Source organism: Phacochoerus africanus, chromosome 4 (genome assembly GCF_016906955.1).
Source record: "Phacochoerus africanus isolate WHEZ1 chromosome 4, ROS_Pafr_v1, whole genome shotgun sequence".
Taxonomy (NCBI): Eukaryota; Metazoa; Chordata; class Mammalia; order Artiodactyla; family Suidae; genus Phacochoerus; species Phacochoerus africanus.
Genome location: NC_062547.1, coordinates 64,308,012 through 64,327,763, shown reverse-complemented (window position 1 = coordinate 64,327,763; position 19,752 = coordinate 64,308,012). Strand labels below are relative to the sequence as shown.

Sequence of the window (19,752 nt, the reverse complement as noted above, 5' to 3'; positions counted from 1 at the left end):
GATCCCAACGAATGCAAGATACTAGTGAGCCAGGACACTTAAGAATCCACAGAGACTGGGTTTCATGGTGATCATGTAGTTCAGGTGGTGACAGATGGCTACAAACCCGTCATAGGCCATCAATGCCAGTAGATAGATAGTAGATAGATAGAAAAGATTATGAAAAAGAACATTTGGATGATGCATCCTTTGTAGGTTATTACTTTTCTCTGTGTCTGGATGTTCCACAGCATCTTTGGGATGATGATGGAGGTTAAACAGACGTCTACAAAGAGGACAGGTTAGAAAGAAAGATGTACATGGGTGTATGGAGGTGGGATTCTGAGCTGACAGCCAGGATGATGGGCAGGTATCCAAACATAGTGATAGCTAATTGGAGAAGAGAAGCCCCAAAATGAGAGGCTGCAGTTCTGATTCCTCTGAAAGTCCCAGAAGAATAAATCCTGAAATCAGGAAAGAGGAAATAGATATCAATAAATTTCACACAAATGTCATTACTCACATAATTAAAATGCTACATTTTAAAAAATTTGCTGTCAAGAAAGTAATTTCAGTATTTGTGTACGCATCTGTCCACTTAAATTTTCCCCATTTCAGAGTTCCCATTGTGGCTCATCAGTAACGAACTCAACTAGGATCCTTAAGGATGTTGTTTCTATACCTGACCTGGCTCAGTGTTTTAAGGATCTGGCATTGCTGTGAGCCATGGTGTAAGTCACAGAAGTGGCTCAGATACTGTGTTGCTGTGGCTGTGGTGTAGGGCAGCAGCTGTAGCCCTGATTTAACCCCTAGCCTGGGAACTTCCATATGCCACAGACATGACACTAAAAAGCAACAACAACAAAAAAAAGGATTCTCTATTTCATCTTTGATTAGGAGTTTTTACCCCATTCTCAGCATTTTCCCCAGAAGATCATGCATTCTACTGCATTACTAAGAATATCTTCCATACATTAGAGGATATATAAAGTGTTGTATGTGTTCCAGGTGATATCTAGGCAATGAATGAGTATAAGGTCCTGAAAACCCAAAGCCACTATGCCAAGTTCCAGCCCCAGCAGCCAGGAGAAAACGAACAGGAGGAGGGGCTACAAACGGCATGGAAGGAATTGGAGCCAACTCCCTCAGCAAATTCTGCAGATGACTCATTTATTGAAGGGAGAGCATCAGCTTTTATACATTTTACTTTTGTGCAAGATTATACAAAACAACAATATGTGCTAATTTATTATTCCAAACTGTTCTTTTAGTTTTAGATTTTAAATGATTACATAGAAAATACGTGCAAACTGTACTTTATTCTTAGAAAATAAATGATTAGCAAGAAGAATAATAGGCATCTAATTTTTGCTTCAGCATGATTTGGCATAAGGTGATAGATATTCTTGCCTCAAGCTACCTATTGTGCTCCTATAGCAGGCATGAGCAGCTGTTAATGGGGAGTGTGGTATTCATACGTGGCTTGATTTTGAGGTCAGGCTGACCTCAGACGATTAGCAGATTGTGGGAACATAAACTGTCTTATATAATCTTTGTCTATAGTTATATAAGCCTTTATTAATTATCAGGTCTATGTATTAAATAATCCTGCCAATATTAAAATAATAATTTCCACCTGCTGGGTCCCAACAGGTAGTGTTTTTAGTGGAAACATATCTCGCCTTATAGTAGCCACAATTGTTGGGCCATGGGCAACACCCAAACCACCCCCTAATCTGTCTCCATGGGAACGGACCAAAGTCCAACAAAATCCCCAGCCTTATGTAGCAGTTCTGCATAATATTTACCATCTACTATTATTCCACTGCAGGGAAACTTCCCATTCTTAGGAAAGTTCTTACACATCGTTCAACTGTTTTCAACCTATTTGGCAAGGGCTTAGGTTTATAAGTAGGTAATGGCCCATACTTGGGTGGAGGCTCAGGAATTTGAGAAGGTTCCCATTTTATGAGCCAAGAATGACTTACAACACACATTAACGTCAGACAGCAGAAAAGCTCAAGAATAGAAGAGGAAATCATTTTTCAGGAATTTTTACTAAACAGGATCAGCTGGGGAATTATTCGAAGCTGCTTTGCAGTTTCAGTCTCTTCATCCTCTGCTATAGCTTTGCTTACAGTTAGGCCTCACGCAGGATTGTTCTTCTTAGCTACTTTGTGGCTCCCAGCACCACTACAATTCAATGATGGAGAAAAAATTTAACCTAATAAAATAAAATATACTATGTCAGATGGTGGCAGGGGTAATGAATAAAGCAAAGTGGGTATAAAGGAAAGAGTGCTAGTAATGTTAATTTTTAATTGGTATTTGGGAAAGACAAGTAATCAATATGATATTTGAACAGAGGCCTCAAGGAAGAAAACACAAGAGCCTCAAGCATACCTGGGACAGCATGTCCCTGACAGAGGGACGGGCCACTTTAAATGCCTTCAGTATTATAAGACTTTTATCTAGAGTCCAAAAGTGGAAAGGAGTACACAAAGAGGAATAAGAAAGAGTGATCAGTGATGGTATCAGGCATTTTTGAATAAACAAGTGGCCTCACTATTTTAATTTCAAGACAAAAAGAATCACTCATCCATACCTCTTGTACTTTACAAATCTTGTCGCAAAGGCATTCTGTAAATTGAAATAGATCCCTTCTTTAATACCATTTGTTGTTTGAGTCCTAATCTCATATTAAAAGAGTCACCTTGGACTATATGAGATCTGCTCTGTACCCATTCTCTAAGGACTTATTTCATTCCGCAACACACACGCACACACACACACACACACACATACACACACACCCCTCCCACATAGACACACACCAACAATTGCTTAATGACCTATGTTCTTACCACGCTTTTTCATATCCATCTCCAATGTTTAATCTATGATTGGGTGTAACTCAAATTGGCCAAATCAATTATCATTTCCTTAAATAATGTAGAAATGATACTTGAAGTTCCAATTACTGTTTCTCATGGACAGATAAAATTGAGGATCCAGATTAGCATGCTCATTTTCTGTCCTGTATTTAAAGGAACATAAATAATCTGCTCATTTAGGAAAGAGAAACAGAGAGACAGATGGAGTGAGAAAGAGAGAGAATTGGACATGACTGGGAAAAAAGATCTAAGAATTCGAGTGGTCCCTGAGAGATGGTGTTAAAGGAAAAAAATCCTCTGTTTTGGTGATATTCTAAATCCTGTTACAACTCCTTGATAGTGAGCAGAAATAATAAAAGAAGCAAACATAAATTTGGCCAGTAGACAAAAACAGTGATATCTTTATGGTATCAGTCACTTATAAATTCAAAGTTCCAAGAGAAAAATGTGTTAAGGGAATAAACCAACATTTCACTAAAAGAAATATGTAAAGTAATCACAATGTAATATAGGTTGTATGTGATACATGAGGCAGTAGAAGACTGTTTTTTTTCCTGTATCTATTCCATATTTCTTATTTCTTTGACCAATTGGATTTTATATGATCTTGAAGTGGATGAGGCAAGTCTCTTTTATTACTTTTCTTATGTGGCTTATATTCTTTTTCTTTTCTTTTTTTTCCCTGAGCTTTGAATTTTAATATCTTTTTTTGAAAAATTCACTGGGCACAATCTAGTCTTGATTCTGGCCTTTGTGCAAAGGCTCCCTTAACCACACTATAAAATTTTTCACAAACCATGGCAACTCATCCTCCAACTTTAAGTAACCTTCTTCACAGGATTCATGTCTGAGGTATGTGTCATATACACATTAATTGTTCTATGAATTCAACATTATAAAACAAGTATCAGAGGAGCAAGGCCATCACTTGCATTGTTCACTCTAGTTTTTCAAACTTTTATGTGAATATATGTGCACTTATACAGAATCAAATACAAGAAAATGAAAAGTTGTGAAATAAAATGATTGGCAGAGAAACAAATTAGGTAGATCAGTGTTATAGAACTGTATTAAATGAATGGAGCAAGGAAAACTGAGATATGATGCATAAGAGTGGTAATTGAAAGACATCACATGGATCAATAATTAATTAAGCAAATATTCTGACATAAAAGCAGCATAAATGAAGTGTACCTAAATTTCTAGCATGTAGTTGATGTTTTGTTATTATTTTTTAAGTGAATCATAAGTTAGGTTTCAGTACATCTGGACATTTAACATAGGACAAAGTTGTATTTCAATTTAGTTGTTAAATGTTGATTGTTTCATAAAAGTGGTCATAATTGGATTTCCATCTAGGAGGAAATGAAGTTGTTACCCACTTCACACATCTGAAAGGAATTCAAAAGGAGTAAATACTTCAATGTAAATGGAAAAATTACATAGTAGGTGAACATGTAAATAACAACAATAAAAAGCTACAGGAGGGCAAAACCATTATAAATAAGGCAAGAAAATTAGATGTAAAAAGATATATTTGACTATATAGAATTTAAAACATTTTTTATGGAAAATATCCAAGTCATTAAACATGAATCTGTAAAAATCATTTGAAATGCTACTCACTGTGAAAGGCATGAAATTTATGGACACATAGTGTTAATAAGCAAATAATAATTAACATGGTGATCAAATATAGGAATATATGTTGAGCAATAGTTTAAGAAAACAACAAGAAATCTTTCAAATTCAACAGTCTGAGACAATGTAAAGATCTCTCATATTGATTGGGGATGGAATTTTTAAACAGATAGTGAAAGAGGATTCTCTAATTTTGCTAGTAGAAATACGAAGTGTTACACTTTGGGGAACAAACCTGAAGATAGCTATAAATGTTAAAATACAGATATTTAAAATTGCAGTTTCTCAATCTTGGCATTATTGACATTTTGGGCCAGGTCATTATTTCTGGTGGGGTATGCACCCCAAATTACAGCCAATAAAGTCTCCAGACATTGCTCAATGTCTCCTGGTGGAACAATATTGTGTCTGGTGGAGAATCAGAGTTTTAAAATAAAAATCTCAAACTATGTCTGTATGATTGTTATACTAGCGATGTATTGATAAAGAATATGTAAAACTTTTTTATTTATTTTTATTTTTCAAATGATTTTTATTGTTTCAATTATAGCTGATTTACTCTGTTCTGTCAATTTTCTACCATACAGAAAAATGACCCAGTCACACATACATATATACATTCTTTTTCTCACTTTACCCTCCATCAAGCTCCATCATAAGTGACTAGATATAGTTCCCAGTTCTATACAGCAGGATATCATTGCTTATCCATTCCAAAGGCAAGAGTTTGCATCTATTAAACTCAGATTCCCAGACCATCCCACTCCTTCGCTTCTGCCTTGGCAAACACAAGTCTGTTCTCCAAGTCCATTAGTGTTTTTCCTGTGGAATGCTTCATTTGTGCCATGTATTGTATTTCAGATATAAGTGATATCATATGGTATTTGTCTTTCTCTTTCTGACTTTACTTAGTATGAGAGTCTTTATTTCCATCCGTGTTGCTGTAAATGGCATTATTTTGTTCTTTATTGAGGCTGAGTATTATTCCACTGTGTCTATATACCACATCTTCTTAATCCATTCATCTGTTGATGGACATTTAGGTTGTTTTGATGTCTTTGCTATAGTAAATAGCGCTGCAATGAACATACAGGTGCATGTGTATTTCTCAAGGAAAGTTTTGCCCAGATATATACCCAAGAGTGGGATTGCCGTGTCATATGATAGTCCCATATTTAGTTTTCTGAGGTAACTCCATACATTTATCCATAGCACTAATTTACATTCCCACAAAGAGTGTAGGAGGTTCCCTTTTATCCACACCCTCTCCTGCATTTGTTATTTGTAGACTTATTAAGGATGGCCATTCTGACTGGTGTGAGATGGTACCTCATAGTAGTTTTGATCTGCATTTCTCTAATAATCAGTGATGTTGAGCATTTTTTCATGTGCTTGTTGGTCATCTGTGTATCTTCTTTGGAGAAAAGTCTATTCAGGTTTTTTGCCCATTTTTCAATTAGGTTTTTTTTTATGTTGAGTTGTATAAATTGTTAGTATATTTTTCCCATTTTATATTCTTGCCTCTTTTGTTGAAGATAAATTGACAGAGGTGTCTGGGTTCATTTCTGGTTCCCTATTCTTTTCCATTGCTCTGTATGTCTGTTTTGGCACCAGTACCACACTGTCTTGATTACTATTGCTTTGTAATGTTGCTTGAAGTCTGGGAGAGTTATGCCTCCTGCTTGGTTTTTGTTCCTCAGGATTTCTTTGGAATTCTGGGTCTTTTGTGGTTCCATAAAAATTTTTGGATTGTCTGTTCTAGTTCTGTGAAAAATGTCATGGGTAATTTGATAGGGATTGCATTGAATCTGTAGATTGCTTTGGGTAGTATGGCCATTTTTACAATATTAATTTTTCTGACCCAGGAGCATGGAATATCTTTCCATTTCTTTATATCTTCTTTAATTTCCTTGGTTAGTGTTTTACAGCTTTCAGCATATAAGACTTTCATTGCCTTGCCAGGTATATTCTTAGGTATTTAATTTTTGGGGGTGTGATTTTAAAAGATGTTTGTATTCCTTTTCTAATATTTCATTGTTAACATACAGAAATTCCACCAGTTTCTAAATATTAATCTTCCTTCTGCTTTGCTGAATTTGTCGATCAGTTCAGGTAGTTTTTGTGTGGGTCCTTAGGGTTTTCTATATATAGTATCATGTCATCTGCATACAGTGAAAAATTTTACTCCTTCTTTTCCAATTGGTATACTTTTTTTTTGGTATGATTACTGTGGCTAGGACTTCCAATACTATGTTGAATAAAAGCAATGAGAGTGGGCATCCTCCTCTTATTCCAGATTTTAGTGGGAAGGCTTTCAGCTTTTCTCCACTGAATATTATATTTCTGTGGGTTTGTCATAAATGTCTTTGATTACATTAAAGTATACTCCTTTCATACCCATTTTGGTAGGAGTTTTTATGGAGGCATGTTGGACTTTGTCACGTGATTTTTCTGCATCGATTGAGATGATCATGTGTTTTTTGACTTTTCTTTGTTAATGTGGTGTATGACATTGATTGATTTGCATATGTTGAACCACCCTTGTGAAACTGGGATTAATCTAATTGGTCATGGTATGTGATATTTTAATATGTTGTTGGATTCTGTTGGCTAAAATTTTGTTGAGCACTTTCACATCTATATTAATCAAATATATTGGCTTGTAATTTTCTTTTTTGGTAGGATCTTTGTCTGGCTTTGGTATTAGGGTGATGGCTTCATAGAATGACTTTGGAACTTTTCCTTCTTAAACATTTTGGAAAAGTTTAAGAATATTTGTAAGTTCCTCTTTGTATTTTTGGTAGAATTCTCCTGTGAATCCATATGGTCCTGGACTTTTGTTTGCAGGGAATCTTTTTATTACACATTAAATTTCATTTCTAGTGATTTGTCTGTTCAGTTTATCTATTCATTCTTGATTCAGTTTTGGTGGGATATAAGTTCTAGAAAGCTGTCCATTTCTTCTAGGTTGTAAAATTTCTTGGCATATAACTGTTCATAGTATTCTCTTATAGTTTTTTTTGGATTTCTGCAGCATTCATTGTGATTTCTGCTATTTCATTTTTTATTTGGTTTATTTGGGTTTTTTTCTCTCCTCTTCTTGGTGAGTCTGGCCAGAGGTTTGTCATTTTGGTTACTTTTTCAAAGAACCAGCTCTTGGTTTTATTGATTCTTTCTATTATTTTTTTTGTCTTTTTTGTGTCTTTTTTTTGTGTCTTTTTTTGTTGTTGTTGTTATTGTTGTTGTTGTTGCTATTTCTTGGGCCGCTCCCACGGCATATGGAGGTTCCCAGGCTAGGGGTTGAATCGGAGCTGTAGCCACCGGCCTATGCCAGAGCCACAGCAACACGGGATCCAAGCCACGTCTGCAACCTACACCACAGCTCATGGCAACGCTGGATCGTTAACCCACTGACCAAGGGCAGGGACCGAACCCGCAACCTCATGGTTCCTAGTTGGATTCGTTAACCACTGCGCCATGATGGGAACTCCAATTCTTTCTATTATTTTTGATCTCTGCTTTATTGATCTTTTCTATGGTCTTTATGATTTCTCTCCTTCTACTGACATTAGGTTTTGATTGTTCTTTATTGCATTCATTTAGATGGTGGATTAAGTTCTCAGTTTGAGATTTTTCTTCTTTTTTGAGGAAGGCACTTATTGCTATGAACTTCCCTCTGAGCACTGCTTTTGTGGCATCCTGTAGATTTTGAATGGTTGTATCTTCATTATCATTTGTCTTGAGTTTTTTTTTTTTTTTTTTTGCGACTCTGGTGGTATTTGAGGTATTTTTTAATTTATTTTTGATTTCTTCATTGGATCTTTAGTGGGTTTTTTGTTGTTTTTGTGTTTGTTTGTTTTTTCATTTTAGGGCCACATCCATGGCATATGGAGTTTCCCAGGCTGGGGGTCCATTTGGAGCTGCAGCTGCCAGCCTATGCCACAGCTGAAACATCTCCAGATCCAAACCACATCTGTGACACCACAGCTCATGGCAACACTGGATCCTTAACCTACTGAGCAAGGCCAGGTATTTAACCCACAACCTCATGGTTCCTAGTTGGGTTCGTTTCCTCTGTGCCATGATGGGAACTCCTGATCTTTAGTTTTTTAATAGCATGTTGTTTAGTCTCCATGGAGTTAGTATATTCTCACTAATTTTCCTGCGGTTTATTTCTAGTTTCATGCCTTTGTTGTCAGAGAAGACACCATAAATTATTTCTGTACACTTAAATTTGTTTAGGTTTGTTTTGGGCCAGTATGTTGTCAATCCTTGAGAATGTCCCATGTGCACTTGAAAATAATGTATATTCTGATTTTTTGGGATGTAATGTTCTGAAAATATCAATTAAGTCTAACTTTTCTTCTGTGTCATTTAGGATCTCTCTTGCCTTATTGATTTCCTGTCTAGAGATCTGTCCCTTCACATGAGTGGGGTGTTAAAATCTCCTACTATGATTGTATTCCCATCAATTTCTCCTTTTATGTCTGTTAGTATTTGTTGTATATATCTGGGTACTCCTATATAAGGGGAGTATATGTTGACAATTGTAATATCCTCTTCTTGAATGGATCCTTTCACCATTAAATAGTGTCCTTCCTTGTCTTCCTTTATGGCCTTCATTTTAAAGTCTATTTTATCTGATATGAGTTTTGCAACTCCTTCTGCCTTGTCCATTGACATGAAATATCTTTTCCCATCCCCTCACTTTCAATCTATATATGTCCTTTTCCCTAAGGTGAGTATCTTGTAGAAAGCATATTGTAGCCTTTTGCTTTTTTTATCCAATCTGCTACTCTATATCTTTGGATTGGAACATTCATTCCATTGACTTTTAAGGTAATTAAGGAAAAATATGCATTTATTGGCATTTTAAAGCTTGATTTTCAGTTAATTCTATAGTTGTCATTTGTTCCTTTCTTTTTTTTTTTGTTTGAATGATTTACACTTTATTTATACTTATGTACTTTTCTTTTTTGTTTTTTATGAATATACTGTTTGTTTTGTATTTGTGGTTTCCCTGGTTTTTTATTATTTTTTTATTTTTTTTTATTTGTCTTTTTTGTTGTTGCTATTTCTTGGGCCGCTCCTGCGGCATATGGAGGTTCCCAGGCTAGGGGTCGAATCGGAGCTGTAGCCACCGGCCTACGCCAGAACCACAGCAACGCGGGATCCGAGCCACGTCTGCAACCTACACCACAGCTCACGGCAACGCTGGATCGTTAACCCACTGAGCAAGGGCAGGGACCGAACCCGCAACCTCATGGTTCCTAGTTGGATTCGTTAACCACTGCGCCACAACGGGAACTCCGGTTTCCCTGTTTTTTAAGTATGTTAACCCCTTCTTTGATTTAGTCTGATAGTCATATAGGCTTAAACAACTTATTAAAAAAAGAGTCTAGATTTTCTTACTTTCCTCCCACATTTTAAGATTTTGAAATCTTTTTTTTTAACATCTTCATATTTTTTCATTTGCTGTTTCTGTGTTTATCATCTCTTTTACAATATTTTTTTTTTCAATTTTAGATCTGTATACTGGCTTATTTAAGTGATTTCTTTCTGAATGTGATTTCCTCCATCCTATTTCTTCTTATTTCTTTTTTATTTAGAGCATCCTTTCCAGTATTTCTTTTATAATGGGTTTAATATTACTATAATCTTTTAGCTTTTGTTTATTGGAGAAATTCCTTATTTCTCCTTCTATTTCAAATGATATCCTTGATGGGTGGGTATTCTAGGCTGCAAATTTTTCCCTATTAGAATTTTGAATATATCTTGCCACTCTCTTCTGGCCTGTATTGTTTCTGTAGAGAAAAGAGCTGATAGGCTTTTGGATATTCTGTTATGATTAATGGTTGTGTTTCTCTTGCTGTCTTTAGAACCCTCTCTTTATCTTTAACATTTTACATTTTTTATATAATATATCTTGGTGTGGGCCTGTTTGGGTTCATATTGTTTGGGGCACTCTGTGCTTCCTGTATCTTGATATCTGTTTCCTTTCCATACAGAAACTTTTCAGCCATAATTTCTTCAAATATATTTTCAATCCCATTTTCTTTTTCTTCTCCTTCCAGAATTCCTATTATTCATAGTTTGGCCTGCTTTATATTATCCCATAGATCTCTTATATTGCTTTTGTGTTTTTTTCATTTTTTTTTTGTCTGCTGTCCTAATTGTGTGATTTCCATTATTCTATCTTCCAAATCACTAATTCATTCTTCTGCATTATTCATTCTGCTCTTTCGTGCCTTTAGCTTAGTTTGTGTCTCTGCAAATGAATTTTATAATTTTTCCTGGTAATCCTTATATTTTCTAGTTTCTTTCTAAAGTAATTGGTATTACTGTTTATATCTGCTCTTAATTCCTTGATATTCAGCCTTAATTCCTTATTTTTCTTATCCCCCTTTTGAACTGAAGAATTCTGTTTCATTGTTTGCTGCTTCAGGTGAATTCTCCTATTCTTTTAACTGGGAATTGTTCCTAAGCTTCTTCATCTTGCTTATAATTTTCTTTTTCTGTGAGTTTAGGCAAGCCAAACTATAGTCCTGAAGGGCTATTTCTTTGCAAGTTCATCCCTTCATATTTTGTGGGGTGTTACTATTAATTTTTAGTTTGGGAGTTTGGATATTTTGTCTCATTCTTCAATGTAAACAGGATGTTATCCCCATGGTGCTGAGTGTGTTTCCAGAGAGAAGGAAGCAACAGGTACCTATTTTCTGGGCTCTTGATAGCAGGAAGGTGTCATATGCTACTCTTAGTTTCAGAACCCTGGTGAGAGGTTAGGAGCCTGAGTCAGATTTAGGAAGTGCACAAAGCATTTCGCAATGGCAGTGACAAGGTGTGTGAGTTCCAACAGAAGTGAGAGCAGCAACATATGGTTTTTGGTGGCAATGCCTTCCTCCGTGGTGCCCTCTGAGCTTATTGGGGCTGCAAGTGGTGCCTGTTCACAGACATCTAGTGGTGCTGGGCCACACCCACATCTGAAGTCAGAGATAACTGTGGTGGTTTACCCCCACCACCTTTAGACCATGCAAGAATCACTCCATCCTGCTTAGCCCATACAGGAGGTGCTGCACATGTTGCTCCTAGTTGTAGGGTCCTGGGGAGTTACAGTGATCAAGTGTGTGGGCAATGTCCAGAGCATTTGGCAGTGGCAAAAACAGGGCAGGTATGTTTCCAGGGGAGTGAGAGCAACAATGGATGATGCTTGGTTGCAGTGACCATTTTTTTTGCCAACCACTGAGGTGACTGAGACAGGTGTAGCCTGTTCACAAGACTCCACTGGTGGCAGGCCATGCCTCCCTCTGTTTACTGTGATGACTTCTGTGGTCTGTCCCTGCTGCCCATAAATCACACAAGAGGTACCATGTAATGCTTAGCCCCCTGCTGCCCTTAGCCCACACAAGAGGTACCTGGCACCTGTAGCCTGCACAATAAGTGCCCTGTCTCCCATACCTTGAGCAAGTGGCCTCTCACCACCCACAGTCTGTGCTGGAAGCACTGCACCCTCTAAGAGCCTGTGTGTGCACAGGGAGATTCCTATGGTGGTCCACCCCTCCTCCTCTTGCCCTTCTCAACAATGGCACCTTGCTTCTCTTGTAGGCCAGCCTTCTCCTAGGTTCCCTCTGCTGTGGCATTCTGCTCCCCATCCCATAGTGCACCAGTCAGCCTGTGGCACACTGATCCTTAGCTCCTCAGTCTGTCTCCACACAGCCAAACTTAGTCCTCTCCCTGGACCTGACCTCCAGAGCCTGAGTCTCAGGGCCCAGCCCCTGCCCCAGCATCTCACACTGTGGTGTGTGGGGCACTGTTGCAGATGATCTGTGCAGCTCTCCCTCTGCTTTGCCCTCCTCAGTTCAGCTGCTGTGCTTTTATCAGGGATTTTGAGGTCTCTTCACCTTGGTTGATCTTCTTGGGAGTCAGGTGGCTTCCCAGGTTGTGGATTCCCTTTCTCTTTCCCAGCTCCATCTCATGAATTCTAGTCTAGTCCTGATTCCTTTTCTCTCTTTTCTTTTTTTTTTTTCTTTCATCCTACCCAGTTATGTCAAGGGTTTCTTGCCATTTTTGGAGGTTTAAGTTCTTCTGCCAGCATCCAGTAGATGTTCTGTGTGAATCATTCTTCAGGTTGATGTGCTTTTTTGATGTGTTTGTGGGAGAAGGTGAACACCACATCTTACTCCTCCACCATATTTATCCTTCCCCAATTAATTTTTTATTTATTTTTATTTATTAAAGTTGTGCTCTGTACTTTTTGTATGACTCCTTTTATTTATCAAATTGTACATTTTAATTATGTGTAGTTATAGTGTGCTATACTGCAATTGTAGTCCTATAAATCAGAAAAAAAAATCTAACATTGCATGCGTCAGAGTAGGATCTAGAGCATGAACAGATGATTTCATTGAACAGTGATAGGAGGTATCTCTTCTACCTGGGAAGAAAGAAGTGGTACATATGGATATAGGACCAGTAGAAGTAAATTAAATGAATTCACATTTGATATTCTTTCATTTATATAAAAGAAAAAAAATGAACCCAAATATAAAAATGGAGTAAACTGTTTGGATGTTGATTTCAGAGAGAAGCAAACCTGGCCTCACAGAACTTTATTAATGAGCTTCAGCATTAGGTATAGATACTCATAGCTGACTATAGACTCATGAGGAGAGTAGCAGAGCTCTGAACAATGTCACATCATCCATTAACATTTGGTAATAAAGGAATTATGTTAAATCATTTGCTTTTAGGATAGCATGTAGCAACAACTAACTGATATGTTGATCACAGTGAATAGAAGTAATAATAATAATAAAAATAATAATCTTTTGTTGATTATTCTTAGCATTTTTTTATATTTGAAGATAGCATTCTTGGTTACTGTGATATTTCAGACAGCATTATTTAAAAAGTGTCTAATTAGGGCTTATTTCTAGGTAACCTAGAGAGGTTGAAATGACATGCATATTTATATATGAAAACTGGTGCTGTTGATTCATATGAATGAACAGGAATTCAAGCTCCCTTGAGGCACTTTTTGACTATAAACATGAAAAGATTCCTTAGTATAAAGGAGAAGTGTAATGGGTGATACCGATAATGTTTTTTAACCACCCCTTTAGTAGTTATTCCAGTGTAGGAAAGGGAACACATTTCCTTTATAGAAACACAGGGATTCATATTACAGGCATTTTTCTGAAAATTTTGAAGCATAAAAAAGAAGATGGTTAAATAAAAATATAAAAAGTGCCAAGCAGTCTTTCACTCATATATACAAAGCCCCTTATATATGGACAACAATCTTCCTTAATCCAAAAGATAGATGTCATGAAGAAGAAATATTACAAGTAGTAATTCAATGTATGGTTTAAATATTTAATATTGAATGTCATATATGACTCTAAGGTCATATTGGGTCAATATATTTATTAAACTTTGTCTTGCAAAAAATATTGCTCTTGAAGAAACATATTTGATAATTTTGTCAGTGATTAAAGTGTTGTGGACACTGAGCTCAAAACAAACAAAAAAACAAACCCAGAATCTTTTTTTTTCTTTTAAGGGCTGCACATTCAGCATATGGATGTTTACAGGCTAGGGATCAAATCACAGCTGCATCTCCTGGCCTACATCACAGCCACTGCTACAAAGGATCTGGGGCACATCTTTAACTTATGCTGCAGCTCATGGTAATGCTGATTCCTTAACCCACTGAGCGAGCCCAAGTATCAAACCTGCATCCTCATGGATAGTAGTCAGTTTCTGTTACCACTGAGCCACAACAGGAACCTCCAAACCCAGAATCCTAATGAGGAGAATAAGCCTAGTGACAAGCTTTAACGTACCAGTATGTTAAAATCTACATTAGGAGTGAGAGCAGTTAAGATAGTGATATAGAATGAATGTAATTGTAAATCAACTATAACAACATTAAGAAAAGATAAAAGATATTAGATATAAAAGTGAAAACTGTGGTCACAGATTTTACTTTATTATTAAGTTATATAAACTTTCTTGGTCATCAGTTGTGCTTTATTCCATCAGAGTAGTATAGCACATGACAACCTTTTATTAAAACCAAAATATTCGTGTAATAGATGTAATTTGAGAAAAATACTCTAAAAATGTTGTTTCACTAGGTAAATGGCAATTTCCAGATATTTCTGATCCATGACTGGAAATAAATTTGGGAAAATATGAAAATAATTACAAGTAAAATTGTTGGATATCAGAGCAGAAAGTTTAAAATGTCAGTTACTTAAATTGAATAGAGAAGTTGAGGTCAAAACAAAGATTTTAGGAAATAAATAGAAAAATATTACTTAAAGTCTGATTAAATAATCATAATTTCTGACTCTGATGTTTTGATCTCTGCAAATCATGGGTATATCCTCAGTTCTCAGAAAATGGACTATTTTGAAGTTTGCCTCTCAAAGAATGCTTTCAGAGCTCTTTTTATGTCTTTATTCCTTAGACTATAGATAAAGGGGTTCAGCATGGGTGTGACCACAGTGTACATCACTGAAGCTGTTGCACTTGACTGTGAGCTTTGAGAAGCAGCAGAGCTGAGGTACACTCCAAGCATTGTACAATAAAATAAGGTGACAACTGAGAGGTGAGATGCACAAGTGGAAAATGCTTTAAACTTCCCTTGCACTGATGAGATTCTACATATGCAAAAAACTATCTTAGAGTATGAGTAAAGGACACCAGAAAAAGGACCACCACCCATCAGGACAGCTGCAAAATACATCACTATGTTACTGATAAGTGTGTCAGAACAGGCAAGTTGGATCATTTGATTGAGTTCACAAAAAAAGTGGGGGATTTCCAAGTTTGTACAGAAGGACAATCTCAACACCATTAAGCTTTGTATCAAAGAATTCAGGAGACATATGATCCAGGATATTAGAACCAGGATTACACAGAATTGGGAGTTCATAATGATTGTGTAGTACAAGGGCTGGCAGATGGCCACAAACCTGTCATAGGCCATCACAGTCAGGAGAAAGACATCCAAAACTGCAGATAGTGTGAAAAAATAAATCTGTGTGATGCAACCTTCATAGGTTATAACTTTGCTCTGGGTCTGGATGTTCCACAGCATCTTTGGGACAGTGGTGGAGGTGAAACATATGTCTACAAAGGACAGGTTGCAGATGAAGAAGTACATGGGTGTGTGGAGGTTGGCGTCTGAGCTAATGGCCAAGATGATGAGCAAATTTCCAAACACAGTGATCAAATACATGGAGAGGAAAATCCAAAATATGAGGGATTGCAGTTCTGGTTCCTCTGAAAAGCCCAGGAGAAGAAATTCTGAAATTCGTGTATTATTTCCTGGTTCCATGTGGTATAGGTAACTTCTGGGAAAGAAATAAATATCATGATTAATAATGACACAAACTTGCATTATGCACAAGTTCAAAATGCTACAATATAAACTTCGCAGTCAATAAATTAATTTTAATATTTGTTGTATGGACCTGGTTTTCTTTAGTGGATCCCCTGTGCCACTTCTGGAATTTCTGTCCCAATCAGCTTTTTCCCAAGAGGGTCATGGCTTTTACAGTTTTAATGGGAAATTATCCATGTATTTCAGGACTGTAAATTGTAGTCTGACCACATTTTAGGCACTTTCTAGCCTGTATGGGACACCACAGAGCAAAATTTCCTACAATTCCTAATTGAAAAATATATAAGAAAATGATAAAATTATATAATACTTCAGATGGGGACAAGTTGTATGTTAAAATGGATAATTGATGTAAAGAAGAGATTGAATATGACATTCTATTTTTATGGGTATTTAGGAAAGACTGGCAAACATGGTGATATTTGAATAGTGACCTCAAGTAAGAGCAGGAAGGAGATGAAAAGTTATGTGTGGATGTGTGTGCCCAGCAGAGAGAATGGCCAGGACTCACACAGATAAAATAAAAAAAATAAAAGGGGAGTTGTTACAACTGATATAATAGAAATAAAAAGAATTAAAAAATACTACTATGAACAACTACATGCCAACAAAGTGGACCAACTAGAAGAAACAGATACGTTTTTAGAAACCTACACCCTACAAATAATGAATCATGGTGAAATAGAAAATCTGAACAAATTACAAGGAAAGAGATTGAATCAATAATCCAGAACCCTCCAACAAACATCCAGGACCAGATGGTTTAACTGGTGAATTCTAACAAACATTGAAAGAAGAATTCATGACAGCCTTCGCAAAATATTCAAGAAAATAGAAGAGAAAAAATGCTTCCAAATGCACTTTATAAAGCCAGACTTACCCTGACACCAAAACCAGGAAAACACTCCATGAGAAAAGAAAATTACAGACTGACATCGTTGTAGAACAGAGATGCAAAAATCCTCAACAAAATATTAGCAAACCAAATTCAACAATATGTATAAAAAGGATCATACATCAAAACCAAGTGTTACTCATTCTGTGGATGCAAGAATGGCTCAACATCTGCAAGTCAGTCAATGTGATATAAAAAGGATCATACATCAAAACCAAGTGTTACTCATTCTATGGATGCAAGAATGGGTCAACATCTGCAAGTCAATCAATGTGATAACCCACATTAACAAAATGAAGGATAAAAATCATATGATAATTCCCAAAATTCTGCATACTTTTATGGTAAAAATGCTCAACAAAGTGGGTATAGAGGGGAACATACCTCAACATAGTAAAAAACATATATTACAAGCCTACAGACAACATATTCAATGATGAAAGATGAAAGCTTTTCCTCTAAGATCAGGAACAAGGCAAAAACTATTCCCTCGACTTAAAATAATTACAGCAAAATCTGTTTTCTTCCTGTTTTATTGAAAAAACTGACCTACACCACTGTGAAGTTTGAAGGCATATGGCATGAATATGGTTTTTTGGAGGATATGTAAGATTTAATAACCCTAGAAGTACCAATGCTACAAACTCCAAAAAATATCATTTGAAGGTGTAGTTATTCTCATTTATTTTAGGCTGATTTTCTTTTGTGAACTTGAATGATTTTTTTGACAACATCGTATTTCTCTATTTTATTTTTTAGAAATGTTATTGGGGTATAGTTGATTTATAATGTTGTATTAACTTCAGGTTTACAGCAAATTGAATCAGATATATATATATATATCCATTATATTTTTCCCATATAGATTACCAGATAACATTGGGTAGACTTGCTGTGCTATAGAGTAGGTTCTTGCTAGTTATCAATTTTATATATAGTACTCTGTATGTATTAATCTCGTGTTCCCAATTTATTCCTTCCCCCACAGTTTCCCCTTTGGTAATATTAAGTTCAATATCAAAATCTGTGAGATTGTTTAGGTTTTATAAATCAGTTTTTATACCATTTTTATTAGATTCCACATATAAGTGGTATTTGTCTTTCTCTGTATGACTTACTTCAGTTAGTATGCTAACTTCTATGTTTATCCACGTTGCTGGGAATGGCAAGATTTTGTTCTTTTTATGGCTGAGTGATATTCCAATGTATATATATATACCACATCTTTATACATTCCTCGGTGGATGAACATTTATGTTGCTTCCATGCCTTGCCTATTGTAAACAGTGTTTCCATGAACATTGGGGTGCATGTATTTTTTGAATTATGGTTTCCTCTGGATATATGTCTAAGAATGGGATTGCTGGATCATATGGTAGTTCTGTATTTAGTCTTTTAAGGAACCTTCCTACTGTTCTCCATAGAGGTTGCAACAATTTGCATTACCATCAACAAATGTAAGAGGGTTCCCTTTATCCTCACCCTCTCTAGCATTTATCATTTGGAGATTTTTGATGATGATCATTCTACTGGTGTGCGTTGATACCTCATTGTATATTTGATTTGCATTTCTCTAATGACTAGTGATGCTGAGCATTTTTTTCATGTGTTTTGGCCATCTGTTTGTCTTCTTTGAAGAAATGTCAGTTTAGATCTTCTGCCCTTTTTTGATTAGGCTTTTTTATATAAATCTGCATGAGATGTTTGTATATTTCAGAGATTGATCCCTTATCAATAAATGTTTAATTTACCTATAATGTTAAATGATTACCATAGTAGTTTCATCTAACATTTATCTTTTCATACAGATACAATAAAAAGAAAATGAAAAATTAAAAAATTCCTATTTATAAAAATTCTTAGAATTTACTCTCTTAACATTTTCCTATATATCATACTGCAGTGGTAGCTATATTTATTATATTGTACATTAAATCCCTAGCACTTGTTTATAATTTGAAATTTGTGTCTTTTGACAACCTTCTTTCATTTCTCCTGGCTTTGACTTTCTGCCTCAGATAATGGCAGTTTGTTATTTTCTTTTTTTTATGAGTTTGGTTGTTGCATTTTGTTTTAGATTCCACATTTAAGTAAGATCATATTGTTCTTATCTTTGTCTGAATTCTTTCATTTCCAGTAATGCCTTCAAAGTTCAATCATGTTGTCACAAATGTAGGATTTCCCAGTTTTTTTAAATGGCTAAGTAGTATTGCATTGTATATAAACATCACAACTTCTTTATTAATTCATTCATCCACAGACATTTAGGTTGTTTCCATATCTTGGTTATTATGAATACTGGTGCTATGAACAAGGAAGTACATATACATTTCAAGTTGGTGTTTTTGATTCTTTGGATATTTTCTCAGAAGGAGAATAGCTAGATCATGCAATATTTCTATTTTTAAGTTGTTTAGGATCCTCTATACTGTTTTAAAAAGTATTTGACCAATTTACCATCACATTGATCCCATAAGAGACTGGTTCCTGGCCTCCCTGCAGATACCAAAATCTGTGGATGCTCAAGTTCCTTATATAAATTGATGTGGTATTTGCATATAACCTAATACAGGCTCCAATACACTTCAAATTATTTCTAGATTTCTTATAATACCAAACAAAATGGAAAAGCTATGTAAGTAATTGCTGGTGCATGGAAGATTCGAAGATTTTTTTCTGGAATCTTTTCAATATTTTTGATCTGCAGGTGGGTGAATCTCTAGATGTAGACTGGCAGGTACAGAGAATAAACTGTACTAACATGGGTATGTAAGATACATCAGAGGAATGTTTTTATATTTTGAGATTGGGACCCATTAGGGTTTCAGACTATGGTTTGAATAATTAAACAAATGGACAATATGGCACAAAAGAAAATCTCAGAGAGCATCACACATAGTAAAGGTGCATCCAAAGTTATTTCATGGTTAGCT

At 35.8% G+C, this 19,752-nt stretch overlaps 1 protein-coding gene across 1 annotated transcript; it reads right to left on the bottom strand.

The window, feature by feature from the left end:
* Positions 1 to 14,922: 14,922 nt before the first annotated feature.
* LOC125124247 (olfactory receptor-like protein OLF4) lies at positions 14,923 to 15,882 on the bottom strand. The gene has a single exon (XM_047774397.1). It carries the CDS (start codon positions 15,856 to 15,858, stop codon positions 14,923 to 14,925), a length of 936 nt encoding a protein of 311 aa, XP_047630353.1. The 5' UTR covers positions 15,859 to 15,882.
* Between the last annotated feature and the right edge of the window lie 3,870 nt (positions 15,883 to 19,752).